The sequence below is a fragment of the Lithobates pipiens genome, unplaced genomic scaffold (genome assembly GCF_037356315.1).
Source record: "Lithobates pipiens isolate NorthernLeopardFrog02 unplaced genomic scaffold, aLitPip1_a1.2 Scaffold_16, whole genome shotgun sequence".
NCBI lineage: Eukaryota > Metazoa > Chordata > Amphibia > Anura > Ranidae > Lithobates > Lithobates pipiens.
In genome coordinates, this window is record NW_027507748.1 from 64,164,716 (window position 1) to 64,191,141 (window position 26,426).

Below are 26,426 nucleotides of genomic sequence, written 5' to 3' on the forward strand. Positions count from 1 at the left end.
CCACAGTGATTGGTGTCTCCACTCTGGGTTGCCGGCCCAAAATATCTCATTAGTAGAGCTGGGCTCAGGTGTGTTCAGGATCCTAGTCCCAACCAACCTGCCTGATCCCACCAGGAAGCCGAAATGCACGCTGCTAATCACAGGCATGGAGACATTTCCCGGTCTGTGCAGCTGCGAACTGGGAAATGTCTTGCTGCCTGTGATTTGAAGTGCGCAGTGTCGGCTTCCTGGCAGGATCAGGCAGGTGGGTTTGGGACTAGGATCCTGAACACACCTGAGCCTATCTCTACTCATTAGTAGCGATGGGCTCATGCGTGTTTGGATCAAACTTGTCACTGCACACTGCCAATCATAGGCTAGGCTGTATGTGCAGATGTGGGCCAGCAAATGCCTCACTGCCTATGATTGACGGGGTGCAGTGACTGCTTCCTAGCGGGTTCGATTCGAACACTCCCGAGCCCATCATTACTCATAAGTACTGACCTGGAAGGGACGATGATAAATGTTTTAATGGCAGTAAACTATAATATTAAATCCCTGCACCAAATAAATACCTATTTAGAAGTGTACAGTGCCTTGTGAAAGTATTCGGCCCCCTTGAACTTTTCAACCTTTTGCCACATTTCAGGCTTCAAACATAAAGATATAAAATTTTAATTTTTTGTGAAGAATCACCAACAAGTGGGACACAATTGTGAAGTGGAATGAAATCTATTGGATTTTTGAAACTTTTTTTAACTAATAAAAAAATGAAAAGTGGGGCGTGCAAAATTATTCGGGCCCGCTTGCGTTAATACTTTGTAGAGCCACCTTTTGCTGCGATTACAGCTGCAAGTCGCTTGGGGTATGTCTCTATCAGTTTTGCACATCGAGAGACTGAAATTCTTGCCCATTCTTCTTTGCAAAACAGCGCAAGCTCAGTGAGGTTGGATGGAGAGCGTTTGTGAACAGCAGTTTTCAGCTCTTTCCACAGATTCTCGATTGGATTCAGGTCTGGACTTTGACTTGGCCATTCTAACACCTGGATATGTTTATTTGTGAACCATTCCTTTGTAGATTTTTCTGTATGTTTGGGATCATTGTATTGTTGGAACATAAATCTCCGTCCCAGTTTCAGGTCTTTTGCAGACTCCAACAGGTTTTCATCCAGAATGGCCCTGTATTTGGCTGCATCCATCTTCCCCTGAATTTTAACCATCTTCCCTGTCCCTGCTGAAGAAAAGCAGGCCCAAACCATGATGCTGCCACCACCATGTTTGACAGTGGGGATGGTGTTTTGAGGGTGATGAGCTGTGTTGCTTTTACGCCAAACATATCGTTTTGCATTGTGGGCAAAAAGTTCGATTTTGGTTTCATCTGACCAGAGCACCTTCTTCCACATGTTTGGTGTGTCTCCCAGGTGGCTTGTGGCAAACTTTAGATGAGACTTTTTATGGATATCTTTGAGAAATGGCTTTCTTCTTGCCACTCTTCCATAAAGGCCAGATTTGTGCAGTGTACGACTGATTGTTGTCCTATGGACAGACTCTCCCACCTCAGCTGTAGTTCTCTGCAGTTCATCCAGAGTGATCATGGGCCTCTTGGCTGCATCTCTGATCAGTCTTCTCCTTGTCTGAGCTGAAAGTTTGGAGGGACGGCCAGGTCTTGGTAGATTTGCAGTGGTCTGATACTCCTTCCATTTCAAAATGATCACTTGCACAGAGCTCCTTGGAATGTTTAAAGCTTGGGAAATCTTTTTGTATCCAAATCCGGCTTTAAACTTCTCCACAACAGTATTACAGACCTGCCTGGTGTGTTCCTTGGTCTTCCTGATGCTCTCTGCGCTTTCAACAGAACCCTGAGACTATCACAGAGCAGGTGCATTTATACAGAGACTTGATTACACACAGGTGGATTCTATTTATCACCATCAGTCATTTAGGACAACATTGGATCATTCAGAGATCCTCACTGAACTTCTGGAGTGAGTTTGCTGCACTGAAAGTAAAGGGGCCGAATAATTTTTCACGCACCACTTTTCAGTTTATTATTTGCTAAAAAAGTTTAAATTATCCAATAGATTTCGTTCCACTTCACAATTGTGTCCCACTTGTTGGTGATTCTTCACAAAAAAATAAAAAATTTATATCTTTATGTTTGAAGCCTGAAATGTGGTAAAAGGTTGAAAAGTTCAAGGGGCCGAATACTTTCGCAAGGCACTGTATAATACCCCTGCTGCTGATCCAAATACCATGTATAAAACACAGTAGACTTAATAGAAATGGAGGATTAGCTCTAGATATCAACTTTGTGACAAATACAATCAAAATACATATGATGCCAAAAAATCTGTATATCAAGGATATATACAATTGCAAGTGTCCAAAAAGTACAATTAAATAATTGAGATGAGCAATTTTAATAAACTGGTTGCACAATGGTCCTGTTTTGTGGTTCTTTATCCCTTGTTTGAGCTGGCCACTATGTACATTTATGAGCAGTGACAGGTGGAGCAGATGGTCCTGTTTATTTGAAACAAGTGCCAATACAATATACCCATTTATTCTCCTGGGTCAGAATGCCTGGGGAGTCTCAGGGCCAGTTCACACCAGATTCCGTGCGCTTTTTTTCTGCACTAAAAATGCATGCACAGTGTTTTTTCCGTTTATTCCAATGGCTCTAGTTCACACCAATGCAGTCAGTTCCAGGTTCAGAAACTGTCCAGAACTGACTGCACTGGTGTGAACTAGAGCCATTGAAATACATGGAAAACCCTGTGCATGCATTTTTATGGCCAGTTCACGCCACAAAAAAGCACTCTGGATACGTTTCAGATCAGTTTTTTCTTACAGTTCATACCACATGCAGTTCCAGTGAGTTTTTGATATAATTTGCTATCTTCCAGTACAGTTCTGTGCAGAAAAAATTCAGCATGCTCTACTTTTATTTATTTTTTTATTTTTATTTTTTTTCTGCACCGGAAACTGACTGCACTGGTGTGAACTAGAGCCATTGGAATATATGGAAAACACACTGCATGCATTTTTAGTGCAGAACGCGCACTGAACTGCATCTAGTGTGAACTAGCACTCTATGGGGTTTATTTACTAAAGGCAAATCCACTTTGCACTACAAGTGCACTTATTATTATTATTATTATTATTATTATTATTATTATTATTATTATGGTACTTGTATAGCGCCATCAATTTACGCAGCACTTTACATATACATTGTACATTCACATCAGTCCCTACCCTCAAGGAGCAGTCCTTGATGATCTCACAATCTAAGATCCCTAACTCACATTCATATACCAGAGCCAATTTACACAGAAGCCAATTAACCTACCAGCATGTCTTTTGAGTGTGGGAGGAAACCGGAGGAACCAAAGGAAACCCACGCAGGCACAGGGAGAACATGGAAACTCCAGGCGGGTAGTGTCGTGGTTGGGATTTTTTTTACTGCTAGGCAAGAGTGCTACCCAATACACCACTGTGCTGCCCATAAATGATTGGATGATAAAATCCCCACATTTCAGGTCTTTCCCTCAGAGCTAAAGTGACTGCACCTCCAAGTCCACTTGCAGTGCGCTTGTAGTACAAAGTGGATTTGTGTTTAGTAAATCAACCCCAATGTGTATGGGAGAGGCCTTGGGATCGCTGAAGAACACGCACAGTGCCATGGTCTTCCTGTCCTTGGGATCACTGAAGAGCACGCACAGTGGCATGGCCTTCCTGTCCTTGGGATCGCTGAAGAGCACGCACAGTGGCATGGCCTTCCTGTCCTTGGGATCGCTGAAGAGTATGCACAGTGGCATGGTCTTCCTGTCCTTGGGATCGATGAAGAGCACGTACAGTGGCATGGCCTTCCTGTCCTTGGGATCACTGAAGAGCACGTACAATGGCATGGCCTTCCTGTCCTTGGGATCACTGAAGAGCACGTACAATGGCATGGCCTTCCTGTCCTTGGGATCACTGAAGAGCACGTACAGTGGCATGGCCTTCCTGTCCTTGGGATCACTGAAGAGCACGTACAATGGCATGGCCTTCCTGTCCTTGGGATCACTGAAGAGCACGTACAATGGCATGGCCTTCCTGTCCTTGGGATCACTGAAGAGCATGTACAGTGGCATGGTCTTCCTGTCCTTGGGATCACTGAAGAGCATGTACAGTGGCATGGTCTTCCTGTCCTTGGGATCACTGAAGAGCACGTACAGTGGCATGGTCTTCCTGTCCTTGGGATCACTGAAGAGCATGTACAGTGGCATGGTCTTCCTGTGTGGTCAGAGGTTTTATGAACCCCAGTTCAGGATCTTTCTGCCTTTTATAGAATGAACCATGAGTCTCGGGCTCCTTGCCCTGCTATGATGACACTTGTGTTTTTTCTTTTTTTCACACTGAGGTATTTTGTCACTTCCAGGCTGCTTCCTCTATTTGTTCCATCACTGACATTTTATTACAGCAATAAAGTCATCTGTTTTAGGATGTTATAAAGGAAGCTTACCTGCCCAGGTATTCCAGCCCACTATAATAAATGTAAAACTGGCACACGGTTTTGTTATCAGCTGTAAGGAGCTGAGATGCGTTGTTTGCTCACCTGCCCCCACAGCAGGTGTACCTGTGCAGTCCAGATTGCAGGTGAGCAACATGTGACCACAGAACAAACAAATCCTGATCAGCCTCATCTACGTTCCTAGTTCTTGAGCTTTCAGTTACTTGTTAAGATAAGTCATTGTAAAGTTTACGGCTTTCACAGTAGAACTCTACAACCAAACAATGTTTTTGCAGATCTTCTGTGAACTCTACACTACCCTGTTAAGTCAACCTATAGTATTAACCCCTATCACCTATATATTGATCAATATTCCAGTTGTGACATTTGAAGATATTCTTATTGGCATATTTTTTGAGGAACTCCATTGCATAGATTCAAACGGCTGCATGTCTTTCCAGCAAGATATATAGGACTGTGGTGTCGGCTAACATCACATCCTTAACCGCTTCAGCCCTGGAAGATTTGGCTGCTGAATGACCAGGTCATTTTTTGCGAGTCGCTTTAACTGACAATTGCGCGGCTGTGCGACGCTGCACCCAAACAAAATTGACATCCTTTTTCCCCCACAAATAGAGCTTTCTTTAGGTAGTGTTTGATCATCTCTGTGGTTTTTATTTTTTGCACTATAAACAAAAAAAAGAGCGACAAATTTGAAATAAACACAATATTTTGTACTTTTTGCTATAATAAAGCTAATTTTTCTCAGTTTAGGCCGATATGCATTCTTCATATTTTTGGTAAAAAAAATCACAATAAGCGTATACTGTTTGGTTTGTGCAAAAGTTATAGCGTCTACAAGATAGAGGATAGATTTATAGCATTATTATTATTATTATTATTCTTTTTTTACTAGTAATGGTGGCGATCTGCGTTTCTTTTTTTTATTTTTTTTTGCATCATTATGGCAGACACATCGGACACGTTTGACACATTTTTGGGACCATTGGCATTTATACAGTGATCAGTGCTATAAAAATGCACTGATTACTGGCAGGGGGGAATTGCAGGGAAGGGGTTATCATGAAGGGGTGCTCAAGGGGTTAAATGTGTTCCCTAGTGTGTGTTCTAACTGAAGGGGGATGGGACTGTCTAGGGGAGATGACAGATCGCTGTCCATAGTTTGTATGAACAGATGATCTGTCTCTTCTCCCCTCAGAGAATCGGTATCTGTGTGCTTACACACAGTTTCAAGTTCTCACTGCATCGGCTCGGGGGCGAGCAGCGGGTGCCTCATAGTGGCCACAGGGAAAAGCAACACATAACATAACGTTGTTTCGCCCAGCCGTGCCATTCTGCCACAGTAAAACTGCGGCGGCTGGTCGGCAAGTGGTTAAAGTCTAAGGTCAAAACACACACATAATTTACCTAAGACCATAAAAAATGTTTTGGTTATGTTTCTGTGTTTTGACAATAAATGTATAATATAAAGTATTTGTTTTTTGATATATTGTTTGATTTGTCACCATTGTTTGTAAATCCAGTTAAAGTATTTTTCCCAATTCTTGTTATGTAATATTGGACAAGAACAGAAGTTGAGATAAATACAGGATATATACTTGATTTACATGTTGGTGGCACTTTCTCTAAGGATTATTGCTGGGTGATGGATGGAACTATTTGGGACTTGCTTTTTTAAATTTTCTTGTCATCTGTGACCCTGCTGGGGTTGTTTACCATCCTATTTGTCCTAGTGTCCATTGTCACAAGAAAAAAGTGAATTTAGGTTTACAGTTTCCTTTATAAAAGAGGGTCTTCAGTGTCGGCGCTGGCATGTTTAGTATGGGAAGCTGGCTGTGACTCCTTGCGGCTTCACATCTGGCTTCCTGCTGCGCATGTGCAAACCACGCTGTGCTTTGTAAATGGTTCCGCAGAATTCTGGGGCGCAAGGGGGGGGGGGGGGTTGAACCTGTCGAAAGCAAGTACCTGCTCGCCTGCACCACTTCCCCCTTTTACAAAGGTGGTCGGTGCTTGGGGAGGAAGTTGAAAAAGAGGAACTTCCTTTTTTGGCGGAAGCTTCACGTTAAAGACCAGTCGCTGCTGCTCTTTCTCCTTATTCAGGGAGTGACAGGTCTTGTCTCCACCCCCTCCTGTGGTTTTCTAAAGGCAGCCTGTGGTGGGTGGAGCTGCTGTGTTCCTCCCACAGCTCTGCTCTCTGCACAGCCTATGTACAGCGCAGTCATGATGTCACCACTACTTTGAAAAGATTATATAGTATCTGAGTTTGCAGTGGCAGTTGGTTTAAACAAATCAAAATTAAGATTTTTATGCCTGGACTTTAAATTGTGTTTTTTTTTTTTTTTTTGAGGTTTGTGCACCAAGCCAAAAGCAGACAACTGAAATCTCAAAAGAGGAACACTCAAATGCAGTGGCGGTTGGTGCTCAACAGTTCTGGAGGGGGGGGGGGAAATGGGTGTGGTGGCACTGATCACGTGCTTCAAACTCCCCCCTCCCCCCCCCCATTGGAATCCATGCGTCTGGTGTCCCTGTATGTAGATCAGGGGGGTCGGATGTATGGATAGGGTGGGCACCGCACGTGCGCCCCTAATGGATGGGCTGCCACTGCTCAAATGTCAGTTAGGTGGTATGTCAATGATCGGCATTTGCATCCAAGGTGCACTTTGTATATTTCCCTATGTTTGTCTAGGCTTCCTCCATATACTATGGTTTCCTCCCACCATTTTTTAAGTTTATTGGCTTTTGACATAAATTATTCTAGAAGGTTTGTCTTTTGGACAATACTGGGGATCTTGGGTGTAAAGCGTGTTGAGGATGCGTCCATTTGGCCCTTGACATCTAAAAGATCCATATAGCTGCTGAATGAGAGGTCTGCCATTTGCTAAGCCTCTTCTGGAAATGCCAGTTGCCTGTCTGCTATCCTGTCACTCTGGCTTTAGTACTGTGACTCCTTGACCTCAAACCAGCATGAAAATTTACAACAGCAGAGTCCTCATCTGCACACTTGTGCTAGGTTAGCATTAAAGTCAAAGGCAAACACCATCTTTATATGGCTGCCTCTGTTTCCGGTAATAAAGCAGCATTTCTCCTACCTATGCATCCTTTTACATGCTGCTTGTTGTTTTAGTTGACTTTTTAGCCTTACAAATCACATTCCGGTTTTGAACCATCTTTGAGGAAACAACCATGGCCAGTGGCACAGCCTTGTTTGACTTACAGGACTGAAATGTATCATGCCAAGATTAAATGCCATCATCGTGTTCTCTTTTCTAGCTCTACAAGGAAATCTCAATCTGCCCCAAAGTTATCAGATATATTCAGCTGGAGAAGACTGACCCATCAGAAAACTATGGTAAGTTCTATGGAAATTTTTGTAACATTGGTGTATTCACTAGACCACCTAGGTTAAATTATGCTTCTTTGTTAACTTTTTATTTTAATTACATTTAATCTATTTGTAGGACAGGTAAAGTATGATAAACCCCAAATGTTCCTTTGTGCCTATTTCTGTACTTCCTGTTTTCTATGGTACACTATGGTAAGCTTTGTTATTAGATACCTTGTTAGCCCCGTCACTTTCATGTAGGGTTGCCACCTCATCCCTTTAAACCCGAACATGTATTAATGTTACACAGATATTAATTACACAGATTCTGAGGGTAATTTAATGCAGATAAGGCACCGAGTGAGTTTACCACCTTAACCACAGAACCTGTGTAATTAATACATGTTCGAGTTTAAAGGGATGAGGTGACAACCCTACTTACATGGGCTATCCTATGGTCAGTGGCAACTCTATAGCATTTGATCCTGACCATTGCATTGCTGGTCTGTCCGCATACTCCACCAGTTCCCTGAGACGTTTACTCTCATTCATATCCTTTCTGCGCTAAAAGGCTACCCATAGAACTATTTTCATCGGCTTGAAGGGACAGCTCCAGCAGGTTAAATGACACCAGCTTAATCTACCCTGCTTTCCACCCCACAAAGTCTTTCAAGTTCTCAGGCTTTACTACATATGCCAGCCGTCCAGCACAAACCCTTCACCATGATAAATATTGCAATCATTTCGTTACAGGTGATATTTATGATAACAAATGGCTTTCATATTGATTTTTATTTATTTTTTTAATTGGGAAGGCTTTTTTTTTTTGCAATCTATACTGTATAAATCAATGGTTGTCAACTTGTGAGCTAAAGGGGGCCTCAAATGCAGCTCCTGACATCATGAAAGGGTCACGCGCAGTGTTCAATATATAATATTTTCACCAAAAGTAGTGCAGGCCAGTCAAGTTCCTGCACCCTAAACTCGCTCATCCATATCTTTATGGACCTTCCATTGTGCACTGGTGCGCCGTCCTGTTGGAACAGGAAGGGGCCATACCCAAATTGTTCCCACAAAATTGGGAGCATGAAATTGGCCAAAATGTCTTGGTATGTTGGCGCTTTAAAAGTTCCCTTCATTGGACCTAAGGGGCTAAGCCTAACCCCTGAACAACAACCCCACACCATAATCCCCCCTCCACCAAATGATTTGGACCAGTTCACAAAGCAAGGTCGATAAAGACATGGATGAGCGAGTTTGGGGTGGAGAAACTCAACTAGCCTGCACAGAGTCCTAATCTCAACCCAATAGATAACCTTTTGGAGACTGTGAGCCAGGCCTTCTCATCCAACTTCAGTGCCTGACCTCACAAATGCGCTTCTGAAAGAATGGTCAAACAATCCCATAGACACACTCCTAAACCTTGTGGACAGAAGAGTTGAAGCTGTTATAGCTGCAAAGGGTGGGCCAACTCAATATTGAACCCAACGGACTAAGACTGGGATGCCATTAAAAGTTCATGTGCGGTTTAAAGACAGGTGTCCCAATACTTTTGGCAGTATAGTGTATGTAATGCTTGAGAGGACTGTCAGAAACTGCAGACCTAATAGAAAAATTGAGGGTGAGAGAGTGTGGACTTGCTACGTTCGTGGCTGGAGTTATGCTGTTGAAGACCATATGAAACTGGGAACATGTTATATGAGGCTAGTAGAGATCAGTCCTGTTACCCTAATCAACATTCCCACTACAAACTTCTGAGGTCCAAGGGCCACACATCGTATACCAAAGGGCTTCATACCACCCTCGGGCTGCAGGTTGGGCATGGGGGCATAAATTATCTCTTTGGGGCTACTATATGGTGCTCTGGTGAATAGCAAAAAATCATACACGTGCCCAGAGTTCCTAATGGAATGCTACATGCCTGTGCAACTAACTAAATGAGATGTCCCCAGGAATGCAATATATATGACAAGTAGGCTGCAGCCCATGTATCCACCAAGTAGCCCATGTATCCACACTTTGCCTGAAGCATCAGTCCTATTTCTGTACACGATGGCCAATAGAACTGGATAATGCCTCTAGATCACACAGCCAACAGATGCAAACCTAGCCTTTCTCTGTGCCTGACTCCCCTCTAACTCTACCCAGGCTCTGTAATTTCTCTGTGTGACTCCCAAGACAGCCTTCCACTGTCGTCTAATGGTGGGACCACGCATGCAGAACAGCTGGGTAGTGACCGGATCCGACACTCCCGTAAGTTTGTGATCCCTGCGAGGCTTACTTTGTTCAGAACATAAGAAAAACATGAAATGAACTGTGCAGACACACTGTAGTATTTATGAAATCCCACTACTAAGTGGCACTTGACTGTCTTCCTCTCTAGAGATGCAATATCCGCAGGCTCCCTTGCTGGAGTCCACATCTTCTTGTCGGCTTCTTCTAGATTTGGGATCTTTGGTCATCTTGATTGACCTGTTCAGAGTAACATCCGGCAGATGCAGGGATTGTATGCTGAGCAGTGTATGCCGTGTACTGTAGGGTAGAGTTCTTCACCCTAGGAAAAAAATAATTAGCAGCTACAAATACTGTAGATACCGACTTTATTGACCCATCTTCACCTGGGATGGTTCTTCACCGGTGTTCAGGTCCCCAGCCTTGCCATGTTAACAAAGTTGTCACTCCTTCACAGCTGACTTCCCACTGCACATGCACAAACCACACTGCATTTTGTGGATGATCCCGCAGCCTTCTGGGAACTGTGACGTGTCCCAGAAGGCTGTGGGCAAAGGGGGTGGGTGAACCTAGGTGATCTAGGTGGAAGTAGGAGCAGGTACTTGTCAAAACCAGATACCGCTTCCCCCCAAAAAATATTATGTGCCAAATGTGGAAGTGGTGGGGGAGGATTACATAAAGCAGAACTTCCCCTTTACAGAGAAGTTCTGCTTCTAAAAAAGATATAAATTAACGTGTCCCATTTTTATAGTAAGGCTGGGTTCACATTGCTGCGATGCGGGAACGCTGCAAATCCGCTGCGGGTTCCCGCATCGCATGCCTCCTGGCGGCAGTTCACACTGCCCTATGCGAACGGCTGGGAGTGTCAGTGAAAAGTTAATGACACCCCCAGATCAGTTCGCATATCGCAGTGCGATCTGCAAACTCGGACAGGAATCGGATCACATGGTGTGAACACCCATGCGATCCGATTCTGCTGCGGACCAAAAAAAGGGTCCTGTGCGAGTTTGGGCCGGATGCGATGCAAATTCAGCCATACTATCTGTGTGGCTGAACTCGCATCGCACAAGAGATCGGATGTGATTTGCACTGCAGTACGGTGCGAATCACATCCGATCTCATCACCGCAGCAGTGTGAACCCAGCCTAAAGCAGAGTTTTTTTTTTGGGGGGGGTTTTTTGGATCCTAGAATTATTGCTAATTAAATTTAAAAAAAGCATACAATAATCATGAACGATTGTTCAATAATATACATTTTGATTGTTACTATTTATTCCTCCGTCTGTGGCCGTTTCCATCATGAATGTGCGCATGTGAAGCCTAATTGCGATCACTTCCTGGAATAGCTTTTGAGAGGTGCATGCTGGGTAACCGACATGCACCTCTCGATCTTGTGCATGCGTGATTCAACATACGCTGTAGCTTAGACTCTGGGAAATGTGTAGTCATTTCTCAGGAGCATAGGCGAGGGAGGAAGTCACGAAGAGCTCCGCGTACCACAAAGTGGCAGATTATGGGTATACATAGCAACAGAGCCTTTCTGGCAAGTATATATAAAAAAAAATACTTCCAAATATTTTTTCTATGTTAAAAGGAGTCTTTTAATGCAAAACAATTTTTTAGGGGTGGAACTCCGCTTTAAAAAAATAAACACTTTTTTTTTTGTCACTTTAATTGAGATAACATATATTATGGTTGTAGTTCTTTCTTATTCCTTAACAAGTACTCTATCACCATCTAGTGGTTGTCTTGATAACAGCATTGCTTGATTTTTTTAATTTTTTTATTATTATAATGGCAATCAGCATCCTATAGTCTGTTCACTCTGGATGTCCTCATAAGTTATCTTTATAAACATCGTCAAGATTTTTGAGAGACTTCCTCCAATTTCTTATTGTATGTCCTTCCTCTAACTCTCTCCAATACTAAAAGGATATTTTTGGCTAAGGTGGCAGGTAATTCATTGTGCCTCCTTTACCTAGGCTGCAACCAATCCAAACGTGTATGTGTGTGTGTGTGTGTATATATATATATATATATATATATATATATATATATATATATATATATATATATATAATATATATATATATATATACATACATACACACTATAGGATGCTGATTGAGGCCTTATAACCTCCGGGTTCTGGTGAGTTTGAACCCCTTGTGGGGTGTATGGGAGCACAAGGTGGAAAAGCATTTGGTGAATGGTGCACTCATCAACTTTTTGCTGTATATACCATCTACGTCCACTAGAGACTCTTCACTTATTTACATTTCGTTTTTGTCCATTTTAAAACCTTATTTTACGTAAAAGGTAGTGACCATATACTGGTCAGTCAGTTTTATTTCATGTTAATTGATGGTAGCACTGCTTTGATGTTTTATTTGCCACTTAGAGTTTTACATTTTTACATCTATTTTCTATATGTATAACCTGTTTTAAGTGGCTGCATTTTGCATTTGCATTTTATTTTTATGTTTAACTGTTTTTTACATTCCCTATGTGTGAATTACCTGTTATTACAAAGAGCTGAGATAGGAGGAGTGGAGTAGGGCAAGGTTCTTCCTTTTTTTATTACATGTTCTCATCTACTTACATTTATTTTCTTTTTTTTGATTGAATATCTATTCATGCAGTGTCACTGTTGAGAGTATTAAAAATAAAAAAACAGAATAGCAGATCGGTGATTAGAAGAAATATTTACTAATCAAGGTGTACGCACAAAGATTCTTAGTGAAATTTCTGCAGTGAGATCAAAGTGCGCACACACATTACCATAGGCTAACTCATTACATTTTTACAGATTATCCAATCACCAATCCAATTTCACGCCTGTTTTCCTAATTTCATTGAATTTTACAGGATGTGGCTATATAAATCCTATATAATAATAATATGACCCATGAATGTAAAATTCTGTATTGGTAAACCAGAAATTTGCTGGGTTTTGCATAGTGTTGGGTGTCCAGCTTTAAAGTAACTGACGCTAAATTAAGAAAAGCAAATCACACAATTAAGGAGGACTTGGAACTTATTAAAATTATTCAGATTAATTTAGCTCTTGAATCCGTCACGTAACTGGTGCAGATCAAGCGGTAGAAGGGGCTTCTCTTGCACCTCTTGGCCAACTCCCCTGGTAATGATGACTGGAGGTGTGAGGACACGGAGCAGCATGAGGGCCGGTATAAAAGGCACTACCAGCTGAGGTTTGCAGGAAGCAGATGACTGTGGATCACCAGGCAGGAACTGGAACACGGTGAAGCTTGATCAGCGGGTAGGAGTGTAGCCAGGACACAAGCCAAAAGGTCATCGACAGCTGGGCAGTGAAGGTACAGGAACATAAGACGGAGGCAGAGTCAGGATACCAACCGGGGTCGGTACACAGTCGGGCAGCGAGGACCAGAAGCACAAGATAGGAGCAGGGTCAGAGTACAATGCCCAGGTCACAATAGGCAGGCAGAAATCCAGAGATTAGTCAAGGGCAAGCCAGGTCAAGCACGGTTAAGCTGATATAGCAGGGAAAGGCGCAGGTTTAACAGGAACTAGATGAAGACCACTTAACAATCTGTTTATGCCATAGTCCAGCTTAGATAGGCTTTTTGGCGCCAGTGAACGTACGTGTGCGTGTTCTCATGCGCATAAGCACGTTCCTTCCTGTGCACATGCTGATACGTTTGTGTGTGTGTGTGCTCATGTCCATTCTATAGTAAGCCTTTGCTCATAATTATGAGCATGAACTTGTAATGACCTTATGGTTCCAACTGAGCTTCTCTTAATGAAGGAGGCATGGTTTGGCCCCGGAAAAGGCTATTCTTCTAGAATCACTAAAGTGTTTTGCACATATATTTGCCAGGGCACTATGGATCTTCAAATTTCCAAAAGTTTTATTCAAAGTGGTAACATCACAGCGGAAGTGTGCAACGTTTCAGGGCCACGCAGGATCCCTTTGTCAAGCATGTGACAGAGACCCTGAAATGTTGCACTCTTCTATTGTAATGCAACCACTTTGAATAAAAAACTTTTGGATATTTGGAGATCCACAGTGTGCCATGAAATATGTACACAAAACACTTTAGTGATTCACAAACTGCATCAAAGCGGAAGAGTGCAATGCTTCAGGGCCTCTGTCACATGCTCGATGAAGGAATCCTGCATGGCCCCAATGTTGCACTCTTCCATTGTGATGTCATCACTTTGAATGAAAACTTTTGGATGTTGAAGATCCATGGTGTGCTGAAAAATATGTCCATTGATCTGTGATGTTACCAGTTTCCAGTTGGCTGTTGCTGCAGCATCTGTTTCTCTCTCTCTCTCCATTAACTCGTGCAATGGGAATACTGATAATGATTTGCTGATTAAAGTGATTTGGACTCTTACCGTTTGTGTGCTCCCTCTGCTGGTTTATGCCTTCTGATATATATATTTTTTTTGTTTTGGGTACCCATTGGCAGGTAGCCAGAGCCAGTTGGCTCTCCCAATGATTATTTTCTCTTTACTGACAGAACATTCTACCCATTTCTTACTTGGTGCCCTTTCATAATTATGTGTGTTTGCTGCATTTTTACCTTGCAAAAAAAAAGCAAGAAAAATACAAATATTTCTATTTAACTCCAATGGGACTCTTGACACCAGTGTGCTGTGCATTCTGAAAAGTCCTGCATGCTGCATCTTTGGTGCTCTTTTCAAAACCGCAACAAAAACGCAGCTCCAAGTTTAAATGAATAGAAACCGTGTCAAACACATCAAGAGTACACCACGGTTGTGTTTTTGGTGCATGTTTTTTATGCATTTTTTAGTAGCCACATGTCCATGTTTTAACAGGTGCATGCCAACCAGAAAACGCACCATAAATGCATGTGTGTAGCAATGACTACCAATGAAGCAGTGTGAAAGCATCCTAAAGGCTGGTTCACACCAGACACAGTCCAGTGCATTTTTAATCTGCATCAAAAACACACCAGTGTAGGGCATTTCAGTGCTGTCAACAAAAGCAGAACATAGGGAAAAAATGCACCAGAACTAATTGAAAACGCTTAAAAAAAATGCACATCTGGAGCGCTGGAATTGTGGTGTGAATGGGCCCTTAATATTCTCCAAAGCAAAATGGTTGCCATTTTATTTTAAGTCTCCCCTCAAATTGAAGGTCAAAAAACATGGACATTGTCTCCTGGTTCCCTTTTCTCTATAGCAAAGGATATAATTGGTTCCCAGTCCCATATGTTCTCCAAGTTGATATATCTTACCTGAGGAAGACCATTACTGATAGTCTATAGCACTTATCTGCACAGAGAAGACCTACATGGTCCCATCCTCACATCCTTGTCGCAAGCAGTGCTTAGACTTGAGCTTTTTTTGCCGGAATGGCTAGATCGAGGATATGGCCACAATCAATCGCACATCCAAGTGAAACAATGTTAGGCAATATCAGGTGTATAATGTATTCTCCATATGGCCTAACTCATGCCTGTATTCTGGGATTTATTTCACAGGGATCTCTCTGTGCTCTGTGGAGGAGGAAGGCAGACCACATCTGTATGTCCAAAATGTGAAGGAGTCTGGCTTGGCATTCAAAAGAGGTAAGTGGTCACTTGGAGCACAGACTTTTAAGTATTGTTATCGCTGTTCAGTAGGTTTTACCCATGTAGCCCTACCCCTGCAGGAGCCGCTAAATCTGGAGTCCCCCTATTCCTGCATAGCTAGGTAACACACGATTCTAACTTGCATCCAAACACAAATCGGTGAATGGGCTTGTTTTATTGGGGGGGGGGGGAGAAACATCTTCAATACGGTATAGAGATTGAGATGCCCAACTTGACTTGAAGAGCAACTTCCTTCTCTATGTACATAACAAAAATGAAGATCCTGGACTGTACTCCCTCCAGTATAATCACAATCTCTATGGATCAGTGACAAAGTTCTTTATGAACCAGGAGCTCTGTCCCCTTTGGTGAAATAGCACAACGTTCCAAACTGTATGCAGGAGTATCGCGTGTCCTCAGTAGAACCTTGCACAGTTCTGATGCTTTCAGATACTACCAGCCCACCTGGCTGCTACCCCAGGGCAAGGGATTGGGATTAAGCACAATGCTGCCCCTGGAAGGTGTGCTACGTCTAGCAGTCTTTCACCTTGGATGCCCCTGGGTATGCTGAAGTACTCGCACCGTCGCTTGATTCCTGTTGTACTGGTAAAGACTTCTGTTCAAGCCTCCTACTGTCCACATCATCCCATGGCAGCCAGGATGTCTTCTGCACAGAACCCAAAGGTAACGGAAATCCCTCTTGGGCTCCCTCTCCTTCCCTTTCTCAGCCCCAGCATGGAGGCAGAGCCCCCAGTGAGCCCCAGGGTCCCTTCCCAGGCCTTACGACAGTAACCTCTGCATTCCATCTTCCACCTGACTCCCCTGCTGCTCTGGCTCCACCATATTTGAGGGGTGATACAGCCACCCGGTCTGTGCCTTCTGCTTGGGAATTAGCCCATTCCCCTCAATTATGCAGACCACCTACCCTGCGCCCACTAAATTCCAGAAGCTTCTTCAAGCTTCTATAAACAAAGGGAGGTACCAGAGACCTGCCCTGTAGAGCAGTCCAACCTGGCCTAGAGTAACCAGACCGAATTACAGCCTCACACAGCTACTATTGGTCAACAAAATAAATTTACCTACAGCCGTGGTCAAAAGTTTTGCGAATGACACAAATATTCATTTTCATGTTGTCCGCTGCCTCAGGTTTTTATGATGGCAATTTTCATATACTCCAGAATGTTATGAAGAGTGATCAGATGAATTGCAGTCCTTCTTCCACTGCATTTGTGAAGCAGGCTTCAGGGCACCCAAGGAAGTCCCTCAAGCACCAGGATGTCTCCTACAGTTGATTTAGCTGCGGGATCGGGGCACCACCAGTGCAGAGCTTGCTTGGGAACAGCAGCAGGCAGGTGTGAGTACATCTACAGGCACATTGAGGCCATTGAGGCCAAGACTTTTGGAGGATGGCCTGGTGTCAAGAAGGGCAGCAAAGAAGCCACTTCTCTCCAGGAAAAAACATCTGTAAAAGGTACAGGGATTGGACTGCTGAGGACTGGGGTAAAGTAATTTTCTCTGAATCCTGTTTCCAATTGGGGCATTTGGAAAAAACCTTGTCTGGAGAAGAAAAGGTGAGTGCTACCATCAGTCCTGCGTCAGCCCAACAGTAAAACATCCTTCAATTTTTCTTAAGAACACAGCCATGAATATAGAATGGTACAAAAACATCTTCCGAGAGCAACTTCTCCCAACCATCCAAGAACAGTTTGGTGATGAACAATGCCTTTTCCAGCATGATGGAGCACCTTGTCATAAGGCAAAAGTTATAACTAGGTGGCTTGAAATTTTGTGTCCATGGCCAGGAAACTCTACAGACCTTAATCCCATTGAGAACTTGTCAATCTTCAAGAGGCACGTCAACAAAGAAACCCCCAAAATTCTGACAAACTCCAAGCATTGATTATGCAAGAATGGGCTACCATCAGTCGGGATGTGGCCCAGAAGTTGTTTGACAGCATGCCGGGACGAATTTCAGAGGTCTTGAAAAAGAAGGGTCAACACTGCAAATATTGACTCTTTGCATAATCTTAATGTAATTGTCAATAAAAGCCTTTGGTACTTATGAAATGCTTGTAATTATACTTTAGTATACAATGGTAACATCTGACAAAAACAATCTAAAAACACTAAAGCAGCAGACTTTGTGAAAATTTCATTTTTGTGTAAATTTTGACCATGGCTGTACACTAGTTGCACACTAGAGGGTGCTACACCCACATAGTCCTCTATTGTATAGCCAGATGCACTAATAGGATGGATAAGCAAGTTGCAGCACTGTCTGCAAGTGTCTTTTATTATTTATTAATTATTTTTTTATGTCATTTACCATTTCCATTCTCTGCGTTTAGCTGGGATTTTCTATAACGAACAAAAGCCTAACATTTATTCCCCTGTAACAGATTTATGGGGGAAATGGATGCAGTTAGTTTACAAACCATCCTCGCAAATCCAATTTCATGCTTGTTGGATTGGCTTTCTGCTTTTCCCAGAAGTCTGCACAGGGTTTGAGTTGAAGTTTGCAGAATCCCTTGCCTGTCCTTAGGTGTGAGTGCTTTACACTACTCCTATTACACTAGCACTGATCACATTACTATAGCTGCAGATCCCCCCCTCCCCCCCTCATCCTCAGCAGTGGGTGTGAGAAAGTTCCTGGGGTGGTAGTAACTTTAGAAAAGGGTCCAGTACAAATCTGCAATAAAGTTTGTAATGATATAATTGGCCCACAGAGGATTATTTTTTTTCTTTAAATAAATTACATTGTATTGGAGGTTTTTATCGTGATCCACAGCAAGAAGAAATAAAATCTGTAAAGCGCTGCACATCTGTGCTATTGTTAGAATTTGATGCCTCTTTATCTTCTTCCTCTCTTCCTTTCTTCCTTTGTCATTAATTAAGACGCTGCCAGAGGCGATACAATAAGATGGAAAGGGAAAGTTTTTTTTTTTTTTGAAGACTGGAACATGACAGAAATGAAAATGATCCTTTCAGCTAATTATTCTGCATATAATGAGCCACTCAACTGGAGGAACGAGTGCAAACTAATATAGAGCCACATTTTTTTTTGTTTTTTTAACTTTTTGCAGAGCTTTAAAATAATTTCCAGGGTAAATAATGCTCTGTGTGTAGTAGTGTAAGGTAGGGGGTTGGAGTTCTACCTTACAAAGCTGCAATGTTTTGCTATAAGAGGAGAACATAAAAATAACTTGAGCACTAAAGAGGCTCTCCGTGCACAGCGCTAGACTCTCACCAATACTTTCTCGGAGAGTAGAGTAGCCATCTGTGTCAAGACCCAAGTGGGGGGGGGCGGATATGTGTCCTGTTGCGACCTGGATCCTCTGGTGGCGTCATTGGTGTGGTAGACCTTTTCGGCACTGGGGAGGAGCTGGCACACATTCCGCAATTCGGACGCTGGGTTATGGACTGATCCCCCTGTGCGGCTTGGGACTGGGCACTCGCAGCAGGGCACAGCTTTGCCCTTAATTGCTCTCGCTGCATCTACCTTTTGTGAACAGGATCTTTACATTGTTTAAACAAAGGCTTACATTGACATGCTAGATGTCAGAAACCATGAAATCAGACCGTAAGTAGTTAAATCACACTTGTTTAATAATAAAAGTAAAAAGCACAAACTTAGTTAAAACATAGCCAAAGTTCAGTAACCAGAACAGATAGTCAGGCAAGCCATAAGTCAAGGATCAATGTATTGGAACAGCAAGCAGGATCTGGAGCCAGAAGGGATGCCAGCAAAGCAAGTCTTGAACAGGATCACAGGATATGGTTTCTGTGATGTTGACCAAGGCTAAGGCAGAGATCCTCTGGACTGGACAGCTTAAGTAGGCAGGACTGATGAGCAGGATATCAACAGCTGAGTAACTGTGGAGAGATGGGGCTGGCCATTCAGCTCAGAGAAGAAAGGGCTGAGCCTAGCCCTGACACTAGGAAAGTGAAACAGAAAAGTGACAGCAGAAAAAGACTGAATAGTCCATCGAGCCTGCCTTTTAAGTAAAATACTTTCAAAGATTAGTTTTGAACTTTCCTCCAGTTTGAGGTCCTGTCCCCATGTTCTTGATTTTGATTTCATATTGAAAAGACCGCCTTCCTAAACCTTATTCACCCCCTTGATGTATTTAAAGGTTTCAATCATGACCTCCCTTTCCCTTCTTTCCTCCAGACTTTACATAGTAAGTTCCTGATATGATTTATCCCCCAAACTTTTCATCATTTTTGTTTCCGGTCTCTGGACTCGTTCTATGTTATCAATATCTATCTGTAAGTGAGATCTCCAGAACTGGACATCGTATTCTACACCAGAGCAGTGTCGCTGTCTGTCCCCTTTCCCCTTTTTTGCCATAAGAGATAGAGTTCTCTGTTTCATGGAGAATGGCTGGCCAAAAACTGGCACATTAAGTCTCGTAGAGTGTGCATATTCAAGGGAAACTCTTGTTCCATTTTCCAGCATTCAGGCATAGTAGCTCAATGGTTGCCTATAGTATGCCAATCTGCCATAATACAGAGTTTTACCTGCAGATAAAGAGATTGTAACGAATATTCTTCCCAGGATTTTATACATCATGCAAACTATAACTCCCACTACCCTTTTTCTCTTCATACAAACGTGCCTGCATCCACTTTGTATGGGATAATAAAGGTCCTAGGATAGGATATAAGTTGATGCCCAAACTGAAAGGAGGCATAGGTCTTTCAGATGTAAATAAATACCTTTTGGGCATGCCATTTCACAAGAGTGATTGGCAGGTTCATTCTCAAACTAAGGATTGAGTTAATCTCAAACCCACATTCTCCTGAATCCCACTACAACTCCCATGTATCCTCCCCACCCCCAGGCCTTTCAGAATCATTCCTTGTGGACTTCAAACCTGTTGTCTCGGTCCGCGCTGAAAACTTCTTTGATAAACGCTCCCTCATGGCGCATGCTATGCTTTCTTCCCAGGCATCGGGTGAGAATTTCCCCTTTTGGACATAAATGCAAATAATACATTTCCTGACCAGCTCTAGACCTCTCCAGATGTGGGCCAGGACCCCACACCCCCTTCGAATCTCTCTGCACTTGAACCAAACCTCAAAGGTTTTTGATATCCAACCTTTACGCTATCATGTTCTTCAATCTTGACCCTAAATCAAATTAGGCTAACCAACAGTGGGAACGGGAGCTCTCATTGGACCTGTTGACAGAAGATTGGGATAAACACCTACATTCATAAAGGTTCAACCAATGTTACTGCACAGGAAAATGGGTTAAAAATTTACCAATTGGCACCAAACCCTAGAAATTGTAAGTTCTGCCTCACCATTTCGCCCCTCTACTGGTGCTGCAATAAAAAGCCAGGCGGCTCATTTCTGCACATATGGTGGTCATGCCCAGATATACAGCCCTTTTTGGAAAGAGGTCCACCGCCTCAAATCTAGCATTATGACACATATGTCAGATTACAATCTGATGGTGTAGAAATTTCTTCTACACCATACATCTTTGCCTCACACCACTTACAAACCTGTCTCTAACCTTCCAATCTACACAGCGAAAATGTGTATACCTGTACACTGGCGAACGGTCCCCTCCGACTATAGTCAATTGGTTTAAATGCATCAAGAACATTGCAGAAATGGAGGATCTTGTCCGCCAAGCTAGAGAGACCCCCTCCAAATTTTGAAAAACGTGGCCTTGTTGGGTGAACTTTGTTGTGAATTTTACAGAATTCTCCCGAATAATGGGCAATCCTACTTGATGGTCCTTTCACCCTTCCCTATCGTAGGGGGCAGTCAACCCTTGACCCCCCCTTTTTTCAGTACCCTCCTCTTTCCCACTCCTCTCTTATCTCCTTCCCATCACCCTATTGCCCCCCCCCCCCCCAATCCACTCACCTCCTATTTCCTCATCCTCCCTTTAGAAGGACAGACCCATACATTGGGTAGACATGATGTACTTCTCTGATTTTCATGGATTGTTCATTCTGCTTATGGCATATTGTTATACTATTTCACATTCTACTAAACGTATATGAAAAGTTAGACATTGTTTTGTTGTACTATGTATGCTTCTGTATGACTTGTTGTTCAACTTTGTATCTATTTGGTCAATCGGGCTCAAATCGTCCTGTCTTGCTGATATATTTGTTAACGACATGTTTGTTTATGCTGGTCTCCTTAAAAACTCATTAAAACTCTTTGAAACTAAAAAAGATTGTAGATTAGTCATTGGCTTGCAAACCTCTTTAGGCCTTCTACACATAAGCTTCAAGTATATTTAAAAATCCAAAACGACTTTATTTTTTTTGATAGAATAGAAAAGGGTTAAAACCCCTGCAAATTTTTAATTTTTTTCCACTTGTCTCATTATGAAAATTTCCTTTCACTTCCTGTCCCATCGACACGTAAAAAAGTTATAAATAAACTCTCCAAAGTAAGGGAAATTATTTTTTGGAAAGTTTAGTGTAGCAAGTGTGCTGTATTCAGATGACCTTGTAAAAATTTGGATTTTCCTTACTTTTAGTTCTGGCGATGGTGTTCGCCAAGGCAAAATACAAGGGTAAATCTACCAAAAGAAAAAAAGTGACTGCTGAAAACCTTTCCCTACTCAACAATAAGCTACTCAAAAGCAAACTGCTTTCAGCTTCAGCAGTCATTGAAGCTTGTAGAACCTCAGTCATGTCTGTGGACTACCCAGCTAACGAGTTTCACTAAAGGCAGGCTTAATTAAAGAGATACTTTTAAAACCATCTTGAGTGAAATGCGTTAGTGGGCATACTACAGACGGGAACTGTCATTTTGGCTGTGTAGAATAGTTTTTCGCATAGCGACTGCATCCGTGTGCGGTTTTGTCTTCATGCTGTTCGGATCCCGGACTACTCCATTTGGTCCAGCACCCAATCTACAGGAGGTTGTGAGAACATCTGTCAGTGTGACATCTTTAGTCTCGGTTCCCACAGGGGCAACCCGACTTACAGTGCGACTTTGCAAGGCAATTTGGAGGCGACTTCAGCGCAACTTAAAATGCGACTTAAAGTTGCCTCCAGGACAGGCGACTTTGGCTGTGGCCTATCACAGAATAATCTGCTCTGTGGGAGGGAGCGGGTTGCCTGGGCAAGCGTGGGAAGTACCTGTGTAAATTCTTGTATTTTTCCTGTAAAGTCGCTTCAGTATAGCTGGAGATCCGACTTGGAGGCAACTTCCATTGAAATCTATGGGTACAAGTTACCTAGAAGTCTCCTTGAAGTAGTATAGGAACCTTTTCTGAAGACCAACCTACTTCAGTAGTGTACATTAAGACAGCTCTCATTCACTTCAATGGAATTTCTTCTGTCCAGCGACTTGGGGCAACTTGAGGTCTGACAGGTCGGATCCCGAGTTGCTGTAGTGTGAACAGGCACTCAGTGTGATTGTCTTCTCCAAGTACAGTTATATTGTTTTCAATGGGTCCAGTTCACACCAACATGCTGCATTGGTGCTTGCTGGTTGAAAATAGGGCATGCTACATTAAGCTTTGTTCACACCATGGTGCAGAGAGGTCTGTTTGTACGCGTTCTCCAAAGGCACAGCAAATAACAATTGTCCTCTGTGACCTGTTCACACTACAACACTGGTATCTTGTGCAGATTTTTTTTTCAACGCAGGAGTCTGCAATGTGTATGCAGTTTTCTGCACAGGAAAAATATTGATGTGAATGGGGAACATAACTGACATGCATGAAACCTGATGTCACCGTGCTTAAAAATTCACTGAAACGTGCATGAAAACTGATGGGAGAGTTATGTAAACTGACATCTCTGCAAGTGAAATTTCCCTTCAGTTCCCATGCACGTATGGTGTGAACGAGCCCCGAAAACAGCTTGATTCATTGCAACGCCTTACAGCACGTTACAAAATTCTGTAGGATAAAACAAAGAAAAATAGTAATTCGAATCCTGCTGCAAAAAAAATAAAAATGCAATAAAACACATTTTCAAATGGGAAAAAAAAGCGTTTAACCGCAAGTGCATTTAACATTCATTGGGGTTGATTTACTAAAGGCAAAATAGATTGTGCCCTTTGCAAGCTGCACTTATTTCCCCCAGAGCTTAGTGAATGTGGTGAAGCTTTGCTCCGTAAAGAATACTCAATTGGGTGCAAGGAAAAAAAAACTGCATTTTTACTTGCACATGATTGGATGATAGAAATCAGCAGAGCTTTACCACCCTAAATAGGCTCTGGGGAAAATAAATGCAAGTGCACTTGCAAAAGGCACAGTCTGTTTGCCTTTATTAAATGAACCTCTATATGCACTAAAGGCAACATATATGGTGTGAGCCCAGCCTTAAAGTGGTTGGAAACCCCTCACATATACACAGTGAAATGACTGGCCTCAGGTGATACAGAGATTAAACCAATCCTCCTACATAATTTGTGTTTGTTAATCTGCAGTCTTCACTTTTCTCTTCTGTTTCTTCTTCTCTCTTCTCAAAGTTCAGCATTTTATAAAGCTTGTCTGAGCTTCCAAAAAGCAGGGGCGGAGAGCTGAATTTACATACTGCAGCACAGTGAAGAGAGCTCTGAGAGCCGATTGGAAGGAAGAGAGACACTCCCCTTCACACAGCAAAAGAGCTCAGGATGTAAATCACAGGCTCTGCTGGAGCTCTCTCCCCTGTCACTTTTTTTTCTCTTGGTGTCAGGAAAACCTGTCAGAAGTGACTCAGATAGCAGGGAAACAGAGCAGCAGAGAGAGATGACAATTAGTGCTGTCGATTGAGACAAGTACACACTATAGAGAGTATGCTTTGTTCATATTTTAGGTCTGAGGTTTATAACCACTTTAAAGTGAGAGCCTGTTGTACAGCTTCTCTTGGACCCCTTTCACACTGAAGCAGCTTTCAGGCGTTTTAGCGCTAGAAATAGCATGTTTTGGGGCGGATTTGGAGCACTGTAAAAAGCCCTCCAAAAACGCCCCTACCTTTAAAAATGTTTAGAAAGTGATGCAAAATGGGTGTGTTTTGGATTTTGTTAAGGTCACGTTTTCACATGACCTTTATAAAACCGCCCAAAGAGCACCGCAAAAACGGCCGGCTCTTTAGCGCTGTTTTAGCAGCACTTCAATGTGAAAGGTATTTTCTTGCATCTTGAAATGCATTTATTGAGATTCCGGTGTTAACAAGCTTTTGCATGTTAGCAAGGAACAGACTGAGGCTGTTCTACAAAGGAAAGTAACTTGTAAGACTTTGTCTTGAAGTACCTGGAATGTATTTAGCAAAGTTAAACAAAGTTTAGTACTTTTTTGCTTTGTGAAGTACCCAGGTGATTCAGTCTTTGGTGGAAGGTGCTTTCACATTCTTTCTGTACAGCACATATTTATAGTATATATGTATGTGTGTGTATATGTATATTAGAAATATAAATCGTATAGCACTCCAAAGGAATAAACATAAAGGCATTTATCTGAACGCGGCCCCTTTCCCCAACCCATGTAATCCCAGCTAGTAGTGGGCTAGCACCAGGCACCCAAAGGAGTTGAAGATTGCCACTCTTGATAGGATTTGGTTCCCCTTTCTTGCATGTATGGATGAAAACTTTTTAAGGCAGAGGGGCAGAAAAGATGCACCCTGGAATTCATAAAAAGATTTTGTGAAAGTATCTAGCATGCGTCCTCAAAGTGACCCATCTACTTGTTCTTGAATTTGGTGCACGCTGCACCACTTTTAGAACGCATGTGAGACACTTTCACAAAATCAGTCTCTGTTCGCCTAAAGTTCGTCTTAGCTTCACTTTCATACAAACTATCAGTGTTTTATTTTGAATTTGGAGAAGGTGCTACGAAATGTAAAAGTGGAGCAAATCAAAACTGCCTGAATTTGGCAAAACACATTAAAAAGTGAAATTACCACCAGAAAATAGGTGCAGCAGCTGGAATTGAACACCCCCCCCAGGTGCATGAATCATTTCTGTTTCTAAATTTATAAAAAGCACAGTAAGAAAAGGAAATCCTATTTTTTTTTTTTTCATTCTGAGACTGTTGAATCGAGTGACTGTTAATTGATCGTTTAGCTATATGCAGACCAATGGGAAAGAATAATCCCCAAAATGTCAATTTCTTGCCATTTCAGGTTTGAAAATAGGAGATGAGGTGATGGAGATTAATTCAGCCGCAGCACGAGATCTCAACTCTGGGATGCTAAAATATGTCCTGGCCAAACCGTTACTGTGCCTTACTGTCCGTACCTATCCAGAGTTGGAGGAGAACCGGGCTCTGATGGGGGCACCGCCACGCCGATCTGAGTCTGATTGTAATGATTACAATCTGTTTGCCAGCAGTCGAGGTAAAGAGAATACTTTTGTCATTTTCATTTTTAATATAAGTAAGATTACGACCAGGTCCACCCAGTCGGTGCTCTGTTTCAAGATACATCCAAATTCTATAAATATTTTGGATAGAGTTTGGTACAGTTTGAACTTTTCACTGGGTCTTATCTGATATTGGGGAACTTACAGGGTAGATCTCTTCTCATCATGAGCTTGGGTGGGACAAGTTGTGCTTACTGCATGCCATTCTTATGAATTAAAGAATAAGACCACTCAAAACCCTACCAGCTCTCAGGAAAGCCCGTACTGCAATGCTTGGTCCAACCTGACTGTTGGGTTGATTGGATCCTCGGCGTGCAGTGGAAAGTATCAAAGTGGGGCATATTCCTTTTTATTTGGATTTGTGCCCATTCGTGTCTTTATAACGGACAAGCATAGTTTTGGGCCTTGGGCGCTCTGACTTAATGGCTAGATGGACAGATAACCTCTGAACAGGCTGTGCTGTA

At 42.5% G+C, this 26,426-nt stretch overlaps 1 protein-coding gene across 7 annotated transcripts in view; it reads left to right on the top strand.

Annotated features, from left to right (window-relative positions):
• Positions 1 to 26,426, top strand: part of TIAM1 (TIAM Rac1 associated GEF 1) — a 553,722-nt gene that overhangs the window by 421,506 nt on the left and 105,790 nt on the right. For all 7 annotated transcript variants that reach the window (XM_077480001.1, XM_077479998.1, XM_077480004.1 and 4 more), the window contains 3 exons: positions 7,765 to 7,843; positions 15,544 to 15,630; positions 25,725 to 25,937. In XM_077480001.1, coding sequence (XP_077336127.1) covers positions 7,765 to 7,843; positions 15,544 to 15,630; positions 25,725 to 25,937 — 379 coding nt within the window. The remainder of the gene's footprint in view (positions 1 to 7,764; positions 7,844 to 15,543; positions 15,631 to 25,724; positions 25,938 to 26,426) is intronic.